General features: G+C 39.9%; 1 protein-coding gene across 6 annotated transcripts in view; it reads left to right on the forward strand.

Moving 5' to 3' along the window:
* The window catches only part of TMTC2 (transmembrane O-mannosyltransferase targeting cadherins 2), a 221,668-nt gene that overhangs the window by 113,145 nt on the left and 84,004 nt on the right, over positions 1-24,519 (forward strand). For all 6 annotated transcript variants that reach the window (XM_058190797.1, XM_058190798.1, XM_058190794.1 and 3 more), the window contains one exon: positions 11,751-12,573. In XM_058190797.1, the coding sequence (XP_058046780.1) occupies positions 11,751-12,573 (823 nt within the window). The remainder of the gene's footprint in view (positions 1-11,750; positions 12,574-24,519) is intronic.

The following is a 24,519-nucleotide window of genomic DNA, read 5'->3' on the forward strand; positions in this document are numbered from 1 at the left end:
TCCATTCCATTTTCCACTCAGGACAAAATTAAAAGCAAGGAAAAACAGAGCATTACTAATAGATGCTTTTGCCCAAAGGCAAAGTCCTCTTACGGACTTTTTCCATAAGAACAAAAAAAAAATGAACTTGTGATTTATGGTTTTGATGATTAGACAAGATAGAATATAGAAAGGAGAGAATCTTGATGTAACTTTGGAGAGAGGTTAAAATATAATTGTACTTAAAACTGCTGTGAAGAATAACAGAAGCGACTTCTTTATATCTTTCTTTTATATCTTTTTACTGGTACTTTTTCTACTTTTTTTCTTACTGCACTTGTAGCTTTTTCTTTTATTTTTCCCTGTTCTATTTAAGTCTACTTAGTTCTTATTATTGCTATTAAAAGTTTCAGCAGAATATATATTTTAAAAAAAGAAATACTGAAAAAATACTTCAGTAACTATTCTGGTTTTATAAACTATAGACATAACACATATTCAGTAAATTTCTGGATATTATAAAAAATATTTTTTTACCAACTGTAACCTCTGATATAATGTACCGCTTAAATGATTCAGTTCATTTGGTTTTATGTTCTCATGCTGATAATTTCCAATAGATATTTCAAACTTCTAAAACATGCTAATACAGCAAAAAATACTAACATAGGTATAATAACTCAAAAGATTAGTGCTCAATCTCCATACGTATGCACTATCAAACTTACTAAAACATCAAGATATGTGTATACACATACGCACACACACACACATATACACATCTATACATCTATGTATATACATACGTACTGTCTCTGCATGCTCCATTGGCTGATCAAATTAAACCCAATGTGTAAATACAAACATAGTGACATAGCGGATATAGTGCAATAATTTGTATATCAGGGATGCTAATAATAAGTTGTAGCGTTTTGCAAAACTAAACTTAATTTTCCCAGCAAAAATGGCCTTCTACTGCTCTCATATTAAGAAGGTAATAAATACTTTTAGATATTTCAATACTCTAAAATGATTAGAAAATGGCCACCTTTACCGATACAACTCATGTATGAATTTGTACATGTGGAATCATAAATGTATAGATTACACATTTAAATTGACTATAATTTGGAACAATCTTAATCTGCAATCAGGACTGCTACAGATTTTGTCAGTGTATATACGATACATCTCTCAAAAGAAATGCTTGTTAGATCAAGGTAAGGCTGTAGAAATCTAGTTGTCTAGAGAGCGACTGGAGGGCCAGCCGCGCTGAATCTGACCGGACACTAGCAAGGTCTTATATTCAGACCTACCTAGTGGCGATAAGAGCGGCAAAACAGGCTTACTTTTCCGCTCTTATTGCATCGGCAGATAATCGCCCAGCCGCTCTGTTTAGGGTGACCCGCTCCCTTCTTGCTCAGGGAGCTCGGGAGGACCCCTTGCAGGGCCGTGCTGAGGACTTTGGTCAATATCTGTACGATAAAATCGCTTGGATCCGGGACGGTCTGGACGCCGATTGGGTAGATTCGGGTGGGATGACGGAGGTAGTTTTGGAGAATATTATCTGGGAGGAGTTTGATGCTGTGACTCCCGAGGACATTGACAGGATACTGAGGAGGCTGAATGCAACCACCTGTTTACTGGACCGTGTCCCTCCTGGTTGATACTGGCCACACAGGAGGTTACACGAGGCTAGCTCCTGGGAATTATCAACGCTTCTTCGATGGAGGGTATCTTTCCTACTGCCTTGAAAGAGGCAGTGGTGAGGCCCCTCCTCAAGAAGCCTTCCTTGGACCCAGCTGTTTTAGCAAACTATTGTCCGGTCTCCAACCTTCGCTTTGTGGCGAAGGTTGTTGAGAGTGTGGTAGCATGTCAGTTCCCCCAGTACCTGGAGGAAACTGTCTATCTAGACCTGTTCCAGTTTGGCTTCAGGCCTGGGTACAGCACGGAGACGACTTTGGTCACGTTGGTTGATGATCTCTGGAGGGCTCGAGACAGGGGTTGTTCCTCTGTCCTGGTCCTATTAGATATCTTAGCGGCTTTTGATACCATCGACCATGGTATCCTGCTGCGGCGGTTGGGGGGGTTAGGAGTGGGGGGCACTATCTTTCGGTGGTTCTCCTCCTATCTCTCTGACTGTTCACAGACGGTGTTGGCAGAGGGGCAGAGATCGACCTCGAGGTGCCTCATGTGTGGGGTGCCACAGGGGTCGGTTCTCTCGCCTCTCCTGTTCAACATCTATATGAAGCCACTGGGTGAGATCATCCGTGGTTTGGGGTGAGATGTCATCTGTACGCTGATGACACCCAGCTGTACATTTCCACCCCAAACCATCCCAACGAAGCCGTCGAAGTGATGTCCCGGTGTCTGGAAGCCGTGCGGGTCTGGATGGGGAAGAACAGGCTTCAGTTCAACCCCTCCAAGACGGAGTGGCTGTGGATGCCGGCATCCCGGTACAGCCAACTGATTCCATCCTTGACTGTTGGGGGCGAATCGTTGGCCCCCAGGGAGAGGGTTCACAACTTAGGTGTTCTCCTGGATGATCGGCTGTCTTTAGAAGATCATATGACGGCCGTCGCCAGGGGAGTGTTTTTTCAGGTGCGCCTGATTCGCCAGTTGCGTCCCTTCCTGGACCGGGATTCCCTATGCATGGTCACTCATGCCCTTGTCACTTCCCGCCTGGACTACTGCAATGCTCTCTACATGGGGCTCCCCTTGAAGAGCACCAGGAAACTCCAGCTGGTCCAGAATGCGGCTGCACGGGTGATAGAGGGAGCACCACGATGCTCCCATGTAACACCTCTCCTGTGCAGGCTGCACTGGCTGCCGGTGATCTTCCGGGTGCAATTCAAGGTGCTGGTTATCACCTTTAAAGCGCTCCATGGCATAGGACTGGGTTATTTACAAGACCGCCTACTGCCGCCAACTGCCTCCCATCGACCTGTGCGCTCCCACAGGGAGGGCCTCCTCAGGGTGCCGTCAGTCAAACAATGTCGACTGGTGACCCCTAGGGGGAGGTCCTTCTCTGTGGGGGCTCCTGCCCTTTGGAATGAGCTGCCTCCGGGGCTGCATCAACTCCCCGACCTCTGGACCTTTAAACGCGAATTTAAAACTTTTTTATTCCATCATGCAGGGCTAGCCTAATAAAATTTTAGTGGGGGTTTTATGTAGTTTTAGGATTGTTTTAATTTGTTGGGCCAAATTTCAAAATTAGTTTTTAATTATATTTTAATTTTTGTGTATATTCATGTTGTTTTAATTTGGCTGTAAACCACCCCGAGTCCTTCGGGAGAAGGGCGGTATAGAAATTGAAACAAATAAATGAAATAAATAAATAAATAAAAAGATGACCATCATCTGCAAACAGATACAGAACAATCTTTGCCCCCATCTAGTGAACATATGGATTTTTACATTTCACATTTAGTAGCCTTATGTACAGTGACAGGACTTTCTAGAGATAGCATTGACATTTACAGCTTCTTGATCCATCATTATATTTGTGTTTAATCTAACAAACAGTACTTGATAGAGTTAGTGAGTAAATCATGATTATGAGCTGTGGTGTTGCTGTGGTTAGAATGCAGTACTGCAGGCTACTTCTGTTGATTAGCTGCCTGCAATTTGGCAGTTCAAATCTCACGGGCTCAAGGTTGACTCAGCCTTCCATCCTCTCTTCCATCCTATCTTCAAAAAAGGAGACCCCAGCTTAGTCGAAAACTACAGACCGATCTCCCTTTGCTGCGTCACCTGCAAAGTCATGGAATCTATCATCAACCAATCCATTACCTCACACTTAGAAACTAACAACCTACTCTCCAACAAACAATTTGGTTTCAGGAAAAAATTATCATGTAACTTACAACTACTCCACTGCAAAAACATATGGACTTCAAATCTCGATCAAGGCAAATCAATAAATGCAATCTACATAGACTTCTGCAAAGCTTTTGACTCAGTAGTACACGATAAACTTCTCCTAAAACTAACATCCTATGGCATCTCAGGACCCCTCCACAAATGGATATCTGCTTTTCTGTCTAACAGACAACAAGTGGTCAAAATTGGCAAAGCTTTATCGAATCCTGTTCCTGTCAAGAGTGGCATTCCTCAAGGCAGCGTCCTTGGACCAACACTCTTTATACTATACATTAATGAACTCTGTGACCACATCTCAAGTAATTGTGTTCTCTTTGCTGACGATGTCAAACTATTTAATACCACAGACAATACTTCTATCATTCAAAACGACCTTGATCATCTATCCGCTTGGTCTAAAAATTAGCAGCTCCAAATTTCAACCAGCAAATGCTCAGTCTTACATATAGGAAAAAAGAACCCTAAAACTAAATACATACTAGATGGACATTACCTTACAGATGACCCCCATCCCATCAAAGACCTTGGAGTTTTCATATCAAATGATCTAAGTGCCAAAGCCCACTGCAACTACATAGCAAAAAAAGCTCTAAGAGTTGTAAACCTAATTTTGCGTAGCTTCTTTTCCAAAAACACCACACTACTAACCAGAGCATATAAAACATTTGCTAGACCAATTCTAGAATACAGCTCGCCAGTTTGGAATCCTCACCACATCTCTGACATCAATACAATTGAACGTGTCCAGAAATATTTTACAAGAAGAGTTCTCCATTCCTCTGAAAACAATAAAATACCTTATCCCACCAGACTTGAAATCCTAGGCTTAGAAAACTTGGAACTCCGTCGCCTTCGACAAGACCTAAGCTTAACTCACAGAATCATCTATTGTAATGTCCTTCCTGTTAAAGACTACTTCAGCTTTAATTGCAATAATACTAGAGCAACTAATAGATTTAAACTTAATGTCAACCGCTTTAATCTAGATTGCAGAAAATATGACTTCTGTAACAGAATCATCAGTGCTTGGAATACTTTACCTGACTCTGTGGTCTCTTCCCATAATCCTAAAAGTTTTATCCAAAAACTTTCTACTATTGACCTCACCCCATTCCTAAGAGGACCATAAGGGGCGTGCATAAGCGCACAAACGTGCCTACCGTTCCTGTCCTATTGTTTGTCTTTTCTTTTTCCTATATATATGCTTATACCTCCTTATATTTACCCATATATGTGTTTATTTACTATATAATCTTTTTGTATGATACCTACATATATTGTTGTGACAAAATAAAATAAATAAAAAATAAAAATTAAATAAATAAATAAATCCTTCTGAGGTTGGTAAAATGAGGACCCAAATTGTTGGGGGCAATATGCTGACTCTGTAAACCATTTAGAGAGGGCTGTAAAGCACTGTGAAGCAGTATATAAATCTAAATGCTATTGCTATTATTGAGACTAATACTTTGTATTGGAAATAATGTAAAAATTTTTAAAAGGCTAATCGTAGAAGCATTAGCTTCAAAAGCCTTTTGAAAGAATAATAATTTTGTGGATTTGCACATTATTTATTCCTGACTTCTTGATTTATCTTCAGTTGGCTACTTTCCCGTAATATGATGCCATAAAAAACACTAAGTCCCAATTAGTTACTTTTGTAGAATTTAATGTACTGATTTTAGTATTTAAATTGATTTTTTATTTTTTAATTTTCTTACGTTATTAGTTGCCTTGAATCTCTGTAGAATTAAAAAAATGGGCACAAACTGAATAATATATAGGTTACATATTTTTTAAAAAATACAGTGTCTGGTTTCACTGCTCAAAGCTATAAGGTGGATTGCTTTATTAATAATAATAACATAATTGATAAGTCATTAGTTAAAGTTTTAGAATGCAGCTTATAGAACTATTAGTAGCTATCTCAATGCAACAGGAATTAGTTACACTAAGAATAAAGGCATAACTTCGGTAAATCCCTCAAAGTACTCAGGGGGTATCATCAGATCCTTTTTTATATCATTCTGTTTTAGCATTCAAATGAAATATGCATTAGGAAAAAAATCCTATTTTATCCTTTTTTCCTGGTTGCTAATTTCAGCATCTTCTCTGGCTGGAAAATTGTACAGACAAAAATAGATCTAAGTTTATTTTGAGAAAAAACCTCAATGCTGCAAAAAACTAAAGCATAGTATATTTTGAAACATTGACCTTCTGTTTCCATGGGAAACTGTGAAGTCCTGTGCTGCCCATAGCGACTGCATGGCAGATGAATGGGAGATTCCAGAATAAGATGTCATTCCAGAATCCCAAGATCGGATTCAGGGCTCAATGCTTTGTAAGAACATAAACAAATAGGAATTATCCAGTGGTGGGTTTCAAATTTTTTTACTACCGTTTCTGTGGGTGTGGTTTAGTGGGTGTGGCATGGCTTGGTGGGAATGGCAGGGGAAGGATACTGTAACATCTCCATTTTTACCCCATTCCAGGGGAAGGTTACTGCAAAAATCCCCATTTCCTCCTATCAGCTGGAACTTGGGAGGCAGAGAATAGATGGGGGCAGGGCCAGTCAGAATTTTTACTACCAGTTTTTTGAACTATTCAAAATTTCTGCTACCGGTTCTCCAGAACTGGTCAGAACCTGCTGAAACCCACCTCTGGAATTATCCTTTCACTGTCATATATAAACTGACATTCATACATATACATGTCCCTATAAATGCCCAAATGAAACATATTTTTAAAGTTGTAGTATGCATGAAGAAAACTGATAGACTGCTTTTATTAAGCTACTCCTAGTAGTTTTCGTTTTCATTTCTTGCAGAACAATGTGGCCAGTCTCTTAAAAAAATGAAATTGTATAAAATGAACATACCCAAATTTTAGAATTACACAATACTTAATAACTGGAAATAGCTGTATCCAGGGGGAAAATAGGATGACAGAGCTAAATAGTGTTATCTTACCCGTAAGATTCCATCTTCTGGAAGCCTTGTTTAGCTTTTTCCATAAAGACAATTCCTATATTTATCATTCTCTTCGTCATCTGTTGAGTCTAAAGTAGGCATTCACAGTAGTAGTACTAAAACGGTAACTATTGGTAGTCCTTACCTAACAGAGGTAATGGGACCAAAATTTCTATCACTGTGGGAGTCAGTCTTAAAACATAATGTTACCTAGCCATGCTGCTTAATAACAGTAGTTCCAGCATTTCCAGGTGTTAAGTGAATCAGAAGCCATTGTTAGGTAGGATGTCATACATTCATGAATTGTGATCTCCTTTTGGATTCCCCATCGATTTTGCTTGTGGGAAACTAGCAAATGACAATCAATGTAGCTATGGGACACTGCAACATCATAATTGCAAGCTGGCTGCCAAGTACCTATTTCACAATTACTATACATGACTGGAGGGATCCTCCAATGCCTGCAACTACAAGGACTGGTCCTAAGTACCGCTTGTTCAGTGTCATCGTAACTTTAAATGGTTGCTGGACAAATAGTTATTAATTGAAGACTACCTATATAGATTCAGATGATAATTGTAAGTTAACTCATTTAGTAGAAGTTCAGTTACTTTGGATCATTTTCTCTCATAGTTTCATAGGTGACTTCCTATTTATACTACAAACACAATTTCATTTTGGAAGATATTCTATTGCTGGATTGTTAAAGCTGCTGAGGCCTTCCAGGGCTTAATTTGGGATTAACTGACATTTTTCACATAAAGTTTTTTTAGTTAATGCATTGCAAAATGGGTCTTTATTGCAGTTTTAATATAGTTTTTTCCCCCTTTCTGTTGCAAACCAAACTGCTTCTTGGTTTAGTTTTGCTTTAGCAAGAGGAAGAACAATTACCGTCTAAGGTTTGGCATAATCATTTGAACATTTAACATGCTGGTTCTCCGAATTACTCAAAATTTCCGCTACCAGTTTTCCAGAACCTGTCAGAACCTGCTGAATAGCACCCCTGGTTTTTACTCATTTTAAGTTACCACATGCCTTCCAGCTCCTCACAACTTCAACAGTAACAGCATTTCAGCCTTTCAAGGTTGGTAGTTGCTCTATGTCAGTGATGGCTAACCTTTTTGCCATCGCGTGCCAAAAGCAGGGGGAACATGGGGGGCGTGTGTGTGTGCCCACACCCATAATTTAATGCCTCTGCATCCCGCCCCCATGCATGTGCATGTGATCCACCAACACACACACTCCCCTGCGCATGTGCGCAAGATCCCCCGTGCCTCGCTTTGGGCCTAGCAGACCTTCCTGAAGCCTCTGGAGGATGGAAATTTTATTTATTTTATTTATTTATTAATCATATTTATATACCGCCCTATCTCCCGAAGGACCAACTTCTGATGGGCCCAGTAGGCCTGTTTTTTGCTCTTCCAAGACTCCAGAGGCTTTCTTGGAGCCTGGGGAGGGCAAAAATGGCCTCTCCCACCTCATCAGAGGTCCTCTGGAGGCCAAAAATGCTCTCCCAGAGTTTCCGTGCAAGCCCTGTACTTACCTGGCATCCAAAATGGGCCATGTGAAGACTCCTGGGAGGGGAAGGGCAGCGTGGGCTGGGCCAACCGAAAATCAGCTGGCCGGCTTGCGTGGGTGCACTGGAGCTGAGCTAGGGCAACTGCTTGCATGCCCGTGATGCCATAGGTTTGACATCACGGCTCTATGTCTTTTCGTAGTAAAATTTGCTATAGGCATATTTCCTCAAGTTAACTTGACTGACCAAGTTACCATTCCTCCATATATTCCCAGATTGTACTATTGTTTTATTTCATTGTTTAAAAAGGTTGGCATCAGTTTTTTCACTTCATTTTAAATTTTTAAAAGGTCAAATACTAAAAATGAATGAATTTGATTTTAAAAGCAGGATCTGAAATTGTGTTTTTATTATAGTATTTTATATTTTTTAACTCCTTAAATAGAAAACTGGCTGTGTTTTTTTAAAAAAATAAAATTATAACGTGAGTTTTTTCTCTGCTTATTTGATCATAAAGTTAGTAATTTCATTATTTGAGTTCATTAGGCTTTGAGCTGTGGAAATGTCGCTTCTTCTGGTATTCTATTTTCTATGGGGAATATTAAACAATATTGTTTATGTTAAAATATGTTGTTTGTTTTTATCTTTATTTTATGCATGTGCATTTTAAAACTGAATTACTGATATTGAATATACATGCAGCTCAGAGCAGTTAATGACAGGGTTATAGCCTACTTCAATCAGTAGATAAACAACTAAGGAGCAGGAGTATGCATAGGAAGCAGTGTGTTTCCTGTAGGCAATTCCAATGTACTGCCAATGGTCCACACTTTTGGTAACCATTTGCATGCTGTATTCCATGCAAGCTAAAATATCCTAAAGAAGTTCAAAATGAATTAATCATATATCCAAATAATCATATTTCCCTTTTTACATTTTATTAAAGTAGGGGAAGAAGGAGTAAAATATATAAATTTTAAAGCTGGACTAAATAAACATATAGTTTTTTGAGTTTCTAAGCTTAGTCTGTTTTGTGCTGCTTTTACAATGCTTTTCTTTTCTTTTCTTACCTGAGGAATAGGAGAGAACAGAAGAAATCATGCTTGCCTTCTGGAAACATCATGTGCTACTGGATAAATAGGAACTTTGCATTAACAAAGTGTTAAATAATAGGGTAATCTACTATGGAGTTTAATTCAGCAGAGTGATGATAACGTTCTGCTGATTTTGCAGTAGGGAACACCTGTAGGACATTTCATTGATGGAAGCCATAGCAAACATAAATGGCACTTCAGTCATCTTTTTTTCTTTTAAAAAAGTCTCTCTTGGAGGAAAACCATAACTGATTAAAGGTTTAGAGGTTTTAATAAGGATATGAAAGCATATGGCAGAGGCTGGGCAGGGCTACATTCACTGTATAAGACGCATCTAGATTTTCACCTTCTTTTAGGGGGGAAAAAGATGCATCTTGTACTTGGAAAAATGTGGTAGTATTCAAAGAGTTATTCTAATTCTGGCACATTTAAAATACAATTCAGTAGAAGATTTTGGCTCTTCAGAGACACAGATTGTGCAACAGCCCAACTTTTATGGGGTAATTTCTATTAGCTTTGCTGTATCTGGTCCTTACATCCTGTTATCTGAACCCCCCCCCCCAAAATAAAAACAAGATTTGGGAGAAATCTAGAAACAGAGTTTTTACATTGTGGCATAAAATGTGTCAGATCTACATGGCATTTATATCATTTTTAGAAAAAAAATGTGAAAATAGAGATGCCAGGAGAACTTTTGGTATTTTTTTTTATTTATTTGCATTTATATCCCGCCCTTCTCCAAAGACTCAGGGCAGCTTACACTATGTTAGCAATAGTCTTCATCCTATTTGTATATTTATATACAAAGTCAACTTATTGCCCCCAACAATCTGGGTCCTCATTTTACCTACCTTATAAAGGATGGAAGGCTGAGTCAACCTTGGGCCTGGTGGGACTAGAACCTGCAGTAATTGCAGGCAGCTGTGTTAATAACAGACTGTCTTACCAGTCTGAGCCACAGAGGCATTTAGAATGCAGATTACTTAATAATAAATATAATTTCAATGAGACTAAGCATTTTAATTAAACTTCTGTTATTTTGTTTATTGACTAGTTTATTGTTACTTTAGGTTGTAAATTGTCCTGAGTGCTCTAGCAGCGTGACAGTAGAGAAATATAGTAGTAAAATAGACTTCTATCTTAGTATATATTTTACCATATGTTTCCTGCAGCCATTTATGAAAATAATTTAATTTGCCAAAGTTTGTTAATTAAGAGAACAAGAATCATGCCATTAAAATGTTTTTATATTGTGAACCACTATTGGATATTTTTTCTGGCTCACATACTATCTTGTATTGTGGCCAGTACCTTCATGGGTATCATGAAATCTTTAAATTTAAAAATCCAGTGTGTGCTCCGAGTCAAATTTCAACAACAATAATAATACATACTAACTGTATCTACCATGAATGTTATAGAGTAGTTCAAACAAATTGCATTATCTTATAGGCTGCCAAAAATAAATTAAAAGTATGCATTAAAGTATACTTTTAATCACTAACGTGATCTTATTCTTGAATTTTGCATACTACACAATAGTTTAGTGTAGCTGAAACTGATATTTTAATAATGCTCCAGATTACACTTAAAAGTTTAAAAAAGCACTAATTAAGGTGAAAGTAGTCCATCTTCAAACTGTATGCAAAAGAAAATAATTATCAATATGTTGCATGCTGCAATTGTATAACTGGAAATGCCAATTTAAATTAGTTTTGCATAAATTAGTTAAATTAGTTTTGCATTAGTTTTTTAAATCGTATTTTAAACTTGTATATTGTATTGTCGGTTTTATTATGCCTGTACACCGCCCTGAGTCCTTCGGGAGAAGGGCGGTATAAAAATCAAATAAAATAAATAAATAAATAAAAACAGTAAATAGTAAGTCCAGAATCAATATTTCAAAGTTCATGTCCTCCAGATAAAGTGTGTACCAACATTGCAAAGTAGGCTGGAACAAATGACAGCTATTTTATAATAAGTTGCACTTACTTCCAAAATAATTTAATTCACAATGGGACTTGTTGCAATAAATCAGTAAATGAGGAAGTTTGAGAGACATTAAAATGTTGTTATCTGGTTTTACAGTGAAAATTTAGCAGCAGAAAGAAATCCTATAAATAGAATAAAAGCATGCAGAAATGAAATTTAAATATAAAATATTAGCTCAGAGGTCTGAACCAAGAATATATGCTTTCCAGAACTATAAATTTTCCTTAGGTTAGGATTAATTATCTTTAAAAAAAAGCCTCACAGTTTTAGCAAAGAATTAGCAAGTATAATTCTTTTTTCTCTTTTTCTCTTTTGCAGAGGAAGAATTGGCCTCTTCTTTTGAGCATTGGTTTATTGATCTTCTGGGGAGCTTTATTGCTGGGTCTTCGCTTCTACTGGATGGGGAACAAACCTCCCAGCTTTTCCAACTCTGACAATCCAGCAGCTGACTCAGATAGTTTTTTAACACGAGCTCTGACCTTTTTTTATTTGCCAACCAAAAACCTTTGGCTGCTCTTGTGCCCAGACACTCTTAGCTTTGATTGGTCCATGGATGCTGTGCCTCTTCTCAAAACAATCTATGACTGGAGGAACCTACATACAGTGGCCTTTTATGCTGGACTCCTCCTCCTTACTTATACCAGTATGAGAAATTCCAGCATAGAAAGAGAAGGCAATGGGAAAAGTATAACAAATGGTAGACTTAATGGCAATGGTCACAACTACCTATCTGAACTGGAATATAAAGAGTTGAGGTCCAGTTTTGCATCTAAAGAAGAAAATGGCATTAACAAAGGCTTACCACAAAAACCACACATCCCTTCAACAGAGAATATTGTGGTTCTGTCACTGTCTTTATTAATTGTTCCTTTTATTCCTGCCACAAACTTATTTTTTTATGTAGGCTTTGTGATAGCAGAGCGTGTGTTGTATATACCTAGTATGGGCTTCTGCCTCTTGATCACTGTGGGCACAAGAGCCCTTTATGTCAAAGTCCAAAAGCGCTTTCTGAAGAACTTGATTTTTTTGGCTACTGCTGCATTAATTTTTTTTTACGGACTGAAGACATTTGTCAGGAATGGGGACTGGCAGAATGAAGAGATGCTGTATAAATCAGGGATTAAAGTAAATCCAGCTAAAGGTAACTTTTTCCATTGGTGTTGTTTGCAACAAATGAATCAGTTTATTACGTATTTTTTAACCTAGCTATACCAGCTGTTTTTGGAAAATGCGTAGATCCTATATTTACAATCATAAATAATTAAAGTACAGAAATAAGCAATATACTATACTGAGATACAATTTCATATTAATCGCTTATTCAGAGGATTCATTGAATGTATGGTGAAAACAAGTTGAAAACGACAGAAATGTTTTGCTAATATGTTTAATGTTTCTGAATCTTTGTATTACAATATCTCATGTAAGAATACTTCTTACAGAAACATCTTTGGAAAAAAACCAGGTAGTTTGAATTATTTACTGGTTAGGTTTTTAAATTTATGAATCACTTTCTATTCATGATCTGAATTTTATTGCCTTCTTCTTGGAATAGCATCATTTTTTCCCCCAGTGGAAAAATGTTTCTGCTATTTTTCTACTATAGATGAAGAAACAACATTCAAATATTCCTCAGTTTCCATGAGGAAATGTTTGTATGTTTTGTATTGTTAAAATATTTGGGAAAATAGGATCTAATATTAAGGAAAATAGAAAATATGTGAAATACACATTTGCTTTTGTTTCATTGGTATGAGGCAAGAGCCTCTGTGACTAGAAAACCAAGAATAGATTCTGATAAATTTAATTGGCACATTGCTAAATTTTCAGAAGTTTTTTCAGAATTTCAGCAAACAAAAACTTAAACAGAAAAACAGGTGTTCAAGTTACTCGTTCTGTTGAAAATAATCTACAGTAAGAAAATGCATAAAATCCCTCTTCCTCCATTAAAAGATCTTATGCTGTAAATTGGATACAGTCTATTAATGTACAATCTATTTAAAAAAACATTTATGAGACTAAAGATTTTTTGCTACAGTGCAGCAGCAAAATGATTTATTATATTTGTTTAGGTTTCTAGGATTTCTTGAATGGTACATAGATGCGAAAAGGGAAATGAGAAGAGAACAGTGCCCATTTACATGAATCACCTTTATCCAATTTGTATATTTTCCTATTTTCCTATAATATACCATGGCAAAGCTCATTCCATTCAATCAGTTTTTCCAACCATGGGAGTTTGGAATCTCAGAAGGAAAAGCCTAGGTTTAGAAAATTTAGAACTCCGCCGCCTTCGACAGGACCTGTGTTTAACTCATAGAATTATCTATTGCAATGTTCTTCCTGTTGAAAACTTCTTCAGCTTCAATCACAACAATACAAGAGCAAACAATAGATTTAAACTTAATGTTAACCGCTTCAATCTTGATTGCAGAAAATATGACTTCTGTAACAGAGTTGTTAATGCTTGGAACACATTACCTGACTCTGTGGTCTCTTCTCAAAATCCCAAAATCTTTAACCAAAAACTATCTACTATTGACCTCACCCCATTCCTAAGAGGTCTATAAGGGGCGTGCATAAGAGCACAAACGTGCCTACCGTTCCCTGTCCTATTGTTCCTCTTCATTATATCCAATTAATATAGTTATTACATACTTATGCTCATATATATGCTTATATATTATATAGTTATAATTATAATATTATATACGCCCTCGTGACGTCTCGCCTGGATTACTGCAACGCTCTCTACATGGGGCTCCCCTTGAAGGGCATCCGGAGGCTACAGTTAGTCCAGAATGCGGCTGCGCGGGTGATAGATGGAGCCCCTCGTGGCTCCCGCATAACACCCATCCTGCGCAGGCTGCACTGGCTACCTGTGGCCTTCCGGGTGCGCTTCAAGGTTTTGGTGACCACCTTTAAAGCGCTCCATGGCATAGGGCCGGGTTATCTACGGGACCGCCTACTGCGACCAGATACCTCTCACCGACCCGTGCGCTCTCACAGAGAGGGACTCCTCAGGGTGCCGTCAGCTAGGCAGTGTCGTCTGGCGGCGCCCAGGGGAAGGGCCTTCTCTGTGGGGCTCCGCCCTCTGGAACGAGCTCCCCCCAGGACTCCGTCAACTTCCGGACCTTCGAACCTTCCGTCGCGAGCTCAAGACACATTTATTCATCTGTGCAGGACTGGCTTAGATTTTAAATTTTATAGGGGTTTTAAATTGATTTTAATATTTATATTTCTATTTTAAATGATAGGGCACTGGAATAAGTTTTTTAAAGATTATTTTAATTTTGTATACTGATGTTTTATATGCCTGTAAACCGCCCTGAGTCCTTTTGGGAGATAGGGCGGTATATAAATTTAAATAATAAAAATTTAAATAATAAATAAATAAGTTATTTTATGCTAATGCTTATATACACTGTTATGACAAAAATAAATAAATAAATAAATAAATGTTCTATCATTGCCTTCAGAAAGTCGGTCTGGAAACCATTCACTCCTCCAGAAATACAGTAATATGGTTCTTGATGCCCCACAGTTAGTCAATTTGGCTTTTTTTTAGGTAGTTCAGGAAATTTTCCAAATGTCTCCTTAAGTCCCCACTATAAGTTCAGTCATAACATATTTAAAAGTCACTTTACTTAGATTTCTTCTGTATTTTCAACATTAGAGCTCCAGTAGTCATGGAATAAATAAGTATAAAGCAATGGATAGCACAGCAGTTCTCCAGGTGTTATTTCCACTTTCTCCTCTGTCTTATCAGTATTTTTCTCAAGCTTGTTAAGGATGTAATGTACTCCATTCATCAGTATATCTCAAATATACAAATCTATTATCTATCAGTCAAATCGACCCAATACCTGTTCACTGTAAAAAAGTATTAACTGTTATCCGCCCCCAAAAATAAATACACACCTTTTAACAAGTTGCTCTTTAACTCGAACAATTCCACTAACACATATTGTCCCAGTTATGTATTCTTATTAGAGAGATAAAGTTCACCCAGAAGAGCTCTCCATTCATAGATTTTAAAAAAGATCAAATAATTAGAAGAGCAAGTTTTAATCAAATAGATTAGCTGTGCTTGGGTATACCAATAGCTGACAAAAAATTAATAATAGTAGCATGTAAAATAGTGATAAGGCTCTTTTAACCTGTATTGCAGCACCTAATTTAATAGTAAGATGTTTATTCATGAGTTTAATGAACTGATACTTTTTAAAATTTATTTTTATTTATTTGTCAAGCATATATAAGATAACAGGTAAAAGTATAAACATAGTTTGAATACATGAAAAGAGTAAGTAAAAAGGAATATTAGGACAGGGATGATAGGCATGCTGGTGCACTTATGCACGCCCCTTACAGACCTCTTAGGAATGGGGTGGGGTCAGCAGTAGACAGTTGAAAGTTAAAGTTTTGGGGGTTTGGGGAAGAAACTGCAGAGTCAGGTAGTGCATTCCAGGCATTGACCACTCTGTTACTGAAGTCATATTTTCTACAATTGAGTTTGGACTGTTTATCTTGAGTTGTATCTATTATTTGCTTGTGTATTGTGGTTGAAGCTGAAATAGTCATTGACAGGTAAGATATTGTGGCAGATAATTTTATGCTTAGACTGAAGTCAGCATAGTTCTAAGTTGTCTAAGCCCAAAAATTGGAGTCTGGTGGCATAAGGTATTTCATTACAGGTAGAGAAATGGAGGACTCCCCTCGTAAAATATCTCTGGACGCTCTCGATTTATGTCTGATATGCAGTACGGGTTCCAGACAGATGAGCTGTATTCAAAAATTGGTCTAGCAAATGTTTTGTATGCTTTAGTTAGTAGTACAATATTACTAGAGAAGAAGCTATGCAAGATTAGATTAACAACTCTTAATACTTTTTTGGCAATGTTGTTACAATGGGCTCTGGCACTTAGACCTTTAGAAATGAGTACTCCAAGGTCCTTGACAGAGTGAGGGTCATCTACAAGGTCATGTCCATATAATTTGTATTTTATGTTCTGATTTTTTTTTGCCAATGTGAAAGACAGAGCATTTGTTGATTGAGATTTGAAGTTGCCACTTGTTAGACCAGTCTGACACATAGTCAAGGTCTTTTTGAAGGGTAGTTGCATTGTCGGTGGTGTTGAATAGTTTACAATCATCAGTGAAGAGCACACAGTTGCTTTTAATATGATCGCTAAGGTCATTTATGTCTGTCTGACAGGAAGGCAGCTATCCATTTATGTAGGAGTCCAGAAATGCCATAGGATTTTAGTTTTAGAAGTAATTCGTCATGTATCATTGAATAAAACTTTACAGAAGTTTATATAAACTTGCTCTTGCTTTGCCCTGATTGAAATGTGTAGTCCATATGTTTTTGCAATGTAGTAGTTGTAGATTACAGGCTAATTTTTTTCTGAAACCAATTTTTTTGTTAGAAAGTAGGTTGCTTGTCTCTAAGTGGAGGGTAATAGATTGGTTAATGATTGATTCCATTATTTTGCAGGTGACACAACATAAAGAGATTGGTCTGTAATTTTCAAATAGGCTAGGGTGTCCCTTTTTGAAGATAGGGATGACCTTGGCTTGTGACCATTGGTAGGGCAAGGTGCTGGTACTGAAAGATTTTTCAAAAATTATGCAGTGCAAAAAAAGCAGTGGAAAGCTTTTTAAAGAAGTATGGACATAATCCATCAGAGATAGAGATGGTTTTAGATTGTGTAGTGCCTTTTCGACATTGTCTTTGTTGTGGTCCGCCAGCAGCTTGCGGACCTGGAAGCGGAGTTGGACAGTGAGGAAGCTTGGGAGGACAATGAGCCAGTCCAGGAGTCAGGGGAAGGCCTGGTAGTGGCTCTGTGTCAGATGCAGAGATGGGGCCAGAGCCATCTGGGAGCGGTGCGCAGATTCTGGAGCCTCCAGAGAGGCAGAGAAACAGGAGGAGCCTGTTTCTAGTGCACACCTGAGAAGAGCTGCCAGAAGGCAAGAGCAGCTGAAGCAAAAAGGACGACTTGGGGGTAAGGCCAGAAGATGATTGGCCACTCCCATAAGGCTTAAAATAACATACAAATGGATGAAGACTATTGCTTAACACAATGTAAGCCGCCCTGAGTCTTCGGAGAAGGGCGGGATATAAATTCAAATAAAAAAAGAGAGCAACGAGCCATTGGGTTCTTTATGGAAAAGCAAAGTTGATTTCAATGTGTCTTGTTAGCGACTCTTGAACTTTGTGGGTTTTTTCCCAAGAAAAGCCTTTGGCAGGTTGCCAAAGACAACAAAGTTTGGTGATAAGGCTGCAGGACTGTTTATTAAGAATTTGTTTTGGACTAAGCTGAGAATGGATTAATTCTCACCTGTTTTAATAAAATAAGTTTGTTCAGGCCTGTATTGTGTTTGGTAATTACTACTTGGGCCTCGGTCACAACAGTCTTCTGTAAAATCAATATGTGTAAGATCACCGTAATCGTTGTAATTGTCTGTAGTACGACTGGGTAATATTGGGTATGTGTGGTGCTGTTTACAAAGATTGAGCCAAAGAACATGTTAAAAAGATTGGCTTTAACAGTTTCATCAATACAGTCTTCATTGTTTGGTCCTTTTAGAGGTTGGATGGATCTCGAGTCTTTAAGTTTGTTGTTTACAAAATTATAGAAGGCATGGGTGGATTTTGTGCATAGAAGGTTTTCTTCTTGCTTGATGTGATAATTGGTGCATTCAGTCTTTATTTGTTGGCATAAGTTTTTTTAGTGGTTTTTGAAGTTAGTTATTTAGTTTTGTTTTTTCGCCAAAGAGATTTTTTTTCTAGATTGCAATTTTCTTATTGTTATTGGTAGTTTATTTTTTCTGGTTTTGTGGGATATTAGTGGTACGTAAAGTTTAATGATTCTTTTGACTTTGTGCAAGAAAATGTTGTAATGGTCGTCAGCAGTATTACAACCAAAGCAGGGGTGAAATGCTCCCGGATCGGACTGGTTCACGCGATCCGGTAGCGATGGCAGCTGCTGATTCGGAGGACCGGTAGCAAAAATCCCTGGCCCCGCCCCCCTGCCTCTGCTGAGCTGCATCATCAGCAGAGTTTTTTTTTTTTTTTTAAAAGAAGGTTTTGCTTCAGCATGCCTTTAAAAGTAAAAAAAAAAAGCCTTTGGGGATCCCGCCCCTCAGCTGAGATTGGCAGAGCCTTTAAAATTTAAAGGCTACTCTGGGGATCTCACCTGAGTTCCTCATCAGCAGAACCTTAAAAAACCTGTTTTCTGTAGAAAACATGTAGAAAAACTCCTTTTAAAAGAGTCTAAGACACTTACCTGATTACTGATCGACTTCATGGCTTTTTTCAGGGCTAGAAAGCCCCATATTTCATTTTCAGCACCAGACAGAACTAATCTAACTTATTTATTTATTTATTTATTTATTTATTTATTTATTTATTTATTTTTCAAATTTTTATACCGCCCTTCTCCAAAGACTCAGGGCGGTATACAGCAAATAAAACAACAATAATCCCAAAAACATTTTAAAATACAGTAACTAGTTTAAAAATCTAATTTAACAGCTGTATAATTAAAAATATTAGATAAGAAAATTTACAAAAGATAAAAACCCCGGTTAAAAGCCCGCTAAAAAACCCCAGTATAAAATCGATGAGGCCAGCCCCGCTTGGTGAAAGAAGAAAGTCTTGAGCTCGCTTTTAAATGTCTGAAGATCAGGGAGAAGACAGAGTCCCACCGGCAGCTCGTTCCACAAGGCCGGGGCCCCCACAGAGAACGCTCTTCCCCTGGGGGCCGCCAGCCGACATTGGTTGGCGATGGTACCCTAAGGAGGCCCTCCCTGTGAGAGCGCACTGGAAGCACTGGACGCACCGGACGATGGGAGGTAACTGGTGGCAGCAGGTGGTCCCGTAAATATCCCGGTCCCATGCCATGGAGTGCTTTAAAGGTGATAACTAACACCTTGAAGCGCACCCGGAAGACCACCGGCAACCAGTGCAGCCTGCGCAGGAGAGGTGTTACATGGGAGCTACGAAGAGCTCCCTCAATCCCCCGCGCGGCCGCATTCTGTACCAGTTGGAGCCTCCGGGTGCTCTTCAAGGGGAGCCCCATGTAGAGAGCATTGCAGTAATCCAGACGGGAAGTGACGAGGGCATGAGTAACTGTGCACAACGAGTCCCGGTCCAGGAAAGGGTGCAATCGGCGAATCAGGCGGACCTGATAAAAAGCTCCCCTGGCGACAGCCATCAAATGGTCTTCTAAAGACAGCCGTGCGTCCAGGAGAACGCCTAAATTGTGCACCGATTCCCTGGGGGCTAACAATTCGCCCCCCACAGTCAGCAATGGGGTAAGCTGACTGTGCCAGGACGCCGGCATCCACAGCCACTCCGTCTTGAATGGGTTGAGTCGGAGTCTGTTCGTCCCCATCCAGACCCGAACGGCCTCAAGACACCGAGTCATCACATCGACGGCTTCGTTGGGGTGGTTCGGTGTGGAAATGTACAGCTGAGTATCATCAGCGTACAGCTGACAGCTCACCCCAAAACCACAAATGATCTCCCCCAGCAGCTTCATATAGATGTTGAACAGGAGGGGCGAGAGAATCGACCCCTGCGGCACCCCACAAGTGAGTTGCCTAGCAGTCGATCTCTGCCCCCCTGTCAACACCGTCTGTGAACGGTCAGAGAGGTAGGAGGAGAACTACCGTAAAACGGTGCCTCCCACTCCCAAACCCTCCAACCGCCACAACAATGTACCATGGTCGATGGTATCAAACGCCGCTGACAAATCTAACAGGACAAGAACAGAGGAACAACCTCTGTCCCGTGCCCTCCAGAGATCATCAACCAACGCGACCAAAGCCGTCTCTGTGCTGTACCCAGGCCTGAAGCCAGACTGGCACGGGTCTAGATAAACAGTTTCCTCCAGGTACTGGGGAAGTTGCCAAGCCACCACACTCTCAACAACCTTCGCCAAAAAGTGGAGGTTGGAGACAGGACGATAATTAGCCAAAGTAGCTGGGTCCAGGGAAGGCTTCTTAAGGAGGGGCCTCACCACCGCCTCTTTCAAGGCGGCTGGGAAGACTCCCTCCGTCAGAGAAGCGCTGGTAATTCCCTGGAGCCAGCCTCGTGTAACCTCCTGGGTGGCCAGTACCAGCCAGGAGGGACATGGGTCCAATAAACATGTGGTGGCATTCAACCTCCCCAGTATCCTGTCCATGTCGTCGGGAGTCACAGAGTCAAACTCAGCCCAAACAATGTTCTCAAGACGTGCCTGCATCATCCCGCCTGGATCCACCCAATCAGAGTCCAGCCCGTCCCGGATCTGAGCGATTTTATCGTGCAGATACCTTCCAAATTCCTCAGCACGTCCCTGTAAGGTGTCCTCCCGAGCCCCCTGAAACAGAAGGGAGCAGATCACCCTAAACAAGGTGGCTGGGCGGTTATCTGCCGATGCAATAAGGGCGGAAAAGTATTCTTGCTTTGCCTTCCCTATTGCCACTAGATAGGTCTGAATATGTGACCGCACTAGCGTTCGGTCAGATTCGGAATGGCTGGCTTGCCAAGCGCTCTCTAGGCGTCTTTTCCGGTGCTTCATCTCTCTCAGCACCACAGTAAACCAAGGAGCTGGTTGAGAGCAACGCCGGGTCAGAGGCCGCATAGGCACGACGCGGTCCAAAGCCCCTGCCGCCACCCTTTCCCAGGTGGCAATGAGTTCTTTAGCCGAGCCATGGGCCAGGTTCTCAGGAATCGGCCCAAGCTCCGTCAGGAACCTGCTCGGGTCCATCAGGCGCCTGGGACGGAACCACCGGGCTGGTTCCGTCTCCCTGCGGTGAGGGATTGCGGTTTGAAAGTCCAGGCGAAGGAGAGAATGATCTGTCCATGGCAGGGGAGTAATGACTAAATCCTCCACATCCAGGTCATTCAGCCACTGTCTCGAGACAAAAATCAAGTCCAGCGTGTGTCCCCCAGCGTGTGTGGGCCCATTCACTAACTGGGTCAGGTCCAAGGCTGCCATGGAGGCCATGAACTCCCGAGCTGACGACGATGTCTTGCCTACCGACGGCAGATTGAAATCCCCCATGACCGTAAGCCTGGGGGTATCAACTGCCGACTCGGCTATCACATCGAGCAGCTCAGGCAGGGCTGCTGGCACATGGCAGGGAGCCAGGTACGTGATCAGTAAGTCCACCTGTACCCCTTGGCCCCACTGCACAAAGAGAGACTCACAGCCGGCTGTCTGCGGGAGAGAGACCTCCCTCGGTTCCAAACTCTCATTTATAATAACCACAACCCCCCCACCCCTGCCGTGAACCCTCGGCTGATGAAATGCGTGGAAACCCGGTGGACACATTTCAACGAGGGGCACGCCCCCTTCTGTGCCCAACCAGGTCTCCGTAATGCCCATCAGGTCTGCACCCCCCTCTTGTATCAGATCTGAGATGAAGGGGGCCTTATTAACGACGGACCTGGCGTTGCATAACATCAGCCGAAGGTCGCGGCCCTGGGAAATCTAGCCACTTGGGGAACGGGAGAAGGCAACAGGACCGGAGTACGCAATCGCTTGTAAACAGCGCGGGCGCACTCCCCGAACATGATATGGTCCCCTCCTTCCACCATATCTGCCCCTCCCATAAACCGTACCGATAGAATAGTGTTCTTGTCCATGGGCATCAGTCACCCCCTCCTAAAGTCTCTAATCTATTTCATCACTGAGTGATTAATGCTGGCTGGCTTTCCTGGCTGAGGAATTCTGGGAATTGAAGTCCACAAACCTTAATAATAAAATAAAATATTTGTGCAGCTTTCTGAGATTTGGTGTGTTTCTGTAGTGTTTCACTCTAACTACACAAACACACAAAATCTCAGAAAGCTGTATGTGGTATTGTGTGTGTGTGTGAGTTGTGTTGTGTGTGTGTAAAGTGTAAACTGTGCTCTTCAACAATTGTCATTTAAAAAAATCTTGGTTTTATACAGTGCAGTCATGTGATTATAAATTGCAATACTATATTCTAATAAAGATGACTGCTCTAAAGTGCTTCACAGAAAATAGGTAAACATGGTGGTCTGTTCATTAATGAAGAGATTGTAGAATTTGGTCTTTTTCAATGGTCTTCATGGGTATATATTTTGTCACATTTTTATGAGCTCTAAATTATATCTCTTCCTGTCTTCCTAATGAGATTAAACTATTACTGATATACACACTGTTATTGATGCCCACACTAGCCAAATTATGACTTCTTGAGTACTCATAAATCTTGTAAAGCAGATTAATTGATGTTTGATTTTTTAATTATTTCTATATAAAGGAGAAGTATTCTTGACTAATAAACTATGCTGACAGTAATTCAAATATAGTTATTACACATTTTATATGTAGTATGTGAAAACCCCAAGTTTTGATGTGTGATGCTTCAGATTAAAATATGTAATTTGATCATTTAAAATTTTTTATGGTATATGTTTATAATATTAAATAGATGCACGTACATATCTATATCTATTGCCACACCTTTAATGTTTGCCACTGTTGCTTTATGACTTAGATAACTGGGGCCCCTTTGAGTGCAGAAAGAGACTTTGGTCTTTGGCTCTCCCTGTTTGGATAAAAGATGAATTTCTTGCAGATACAAAATAGTTAGAGCTGCAGGACAATGGTATGAATTTTATCAGAGCCACAAAACTGATAGCAAGTGCTGACTAAACTGTGTACACTAATCTTGTAAATACAGCTGCAAATCCACCCATTTCAATGGGTCCATTGTGACGGGTCAGACAATCCTGAAGCCTTCCTCATGCCCAGGGGGTGGGTCCTCCTCTTTCTCTTCCTTCTCCTCCTCCTCTTGAATAGCAAAGCTGTCAAGAACAGCTTTTGAAATTCTTCTACCTTTCAGATTCATTTTGCTACAGAATTTGAGAACTTCTCAGCACCACAACTGATCAAATGTTTCTTTTGGCCATGTGTAAACTAGTTGTAAGATATTTGAATGCCATTCAAATTAAATAATGCTGCTAGTGAAACCTAATTTTAGCATTATATAGCCCTCAGCCCTCCCAAGGAGTCTTGGGAGATCATTCACTTAATATGTACAGAGCAGGAAAAAAAACTGACTCTTTCAGTAAGTTTTCGCTATGAATACTTGCTAGTCATCTTCTTCAATAACTTTTTTGTCATAGATATTGTTAATATTTTTTTATCTCTTAGGGAAGGGGTGTCAAACTCAAGTCCCAGGGACCAGATCTGGCCTGCAGAGTGCTTAGATCTGGCCTGGAGGTCCGCCCTGGAAAATGCAAAGGACCGGCCCGCAGTGCCTCTGTCAGCAAAAACGGAACTTGTGAGGGCTTGGAAGTTCATTTTCTCTGGCAGAGTGCTCGGGCCGCCACAAGCACCCTTGACACAAGTGATGCCGAACTGGCCACGCCCACCCTGGCCACCCCCACTCCGCCCCTCCGAGGTCAAACACAACTGTGATGCGGCCCTCAATGAAATTAAGTTTGACACCTCTGTCTTAGGGTATGAAATTGAATCAGAGGGATTTAATTAGATTTACTGTTGGACATCAAAAGATAGTTGGAAAACAAGGCCATTGCCAAAAGAGACATAAAATGTAATTTTTTTAAATTTCACTATAAATAAGACTTGCATTTGATAGACAAGTCAGTAGAATTATTTTGTAATGTCTTATTAATTTTTTGCAGTATTTATTAAAAGTTCCTGGATTCTTCTGTGTCTCCTTGATTGGTTCAGTCCAGCTTTCTGGGAGGAAACCTGGCACGTTTTTTGATTCATATGAAAGTTATATTTCATTGAAGAAATAATGCATTAACAATAGCTTTTAGGAACTGATTGTGTGTATGTTGCATATAACTTGCATATACCATTGAAAAATATCTCTGTCTTGTTTCAACTAAAATATATGGAGAAAAAATGGGGAGGGGATTTCTTATTTTGATCAGGTTAAAAGTTTTTCTATTATTCTCTTTTTCCCTCTCATTATGATTAGGATCTTTATTTACATTGATTATAGGAAGAGCCAATTCCCAATAACTCGGTGTACTTTATATTAGTACATAAAAATAGAACAATAAAATAACAGATGTATGTCCAGA

The sequence above is a fragment of the Ahaetulla prasina genome, chromosome 7, assembly GCF_028640845.1.
Source record: "Ahaetulla prasina isolate Xishuangbanna chromosome 7, ASM2864084v1, whole genome shotgun sequence".
NCBI classification, from domain to species: domain Eukaryota; kingdom Metazoa; phylum Chordata; class Lepidosauria; order Squamata; family Colubridae; genus Ahaetulla; species Ahaetulla prasina.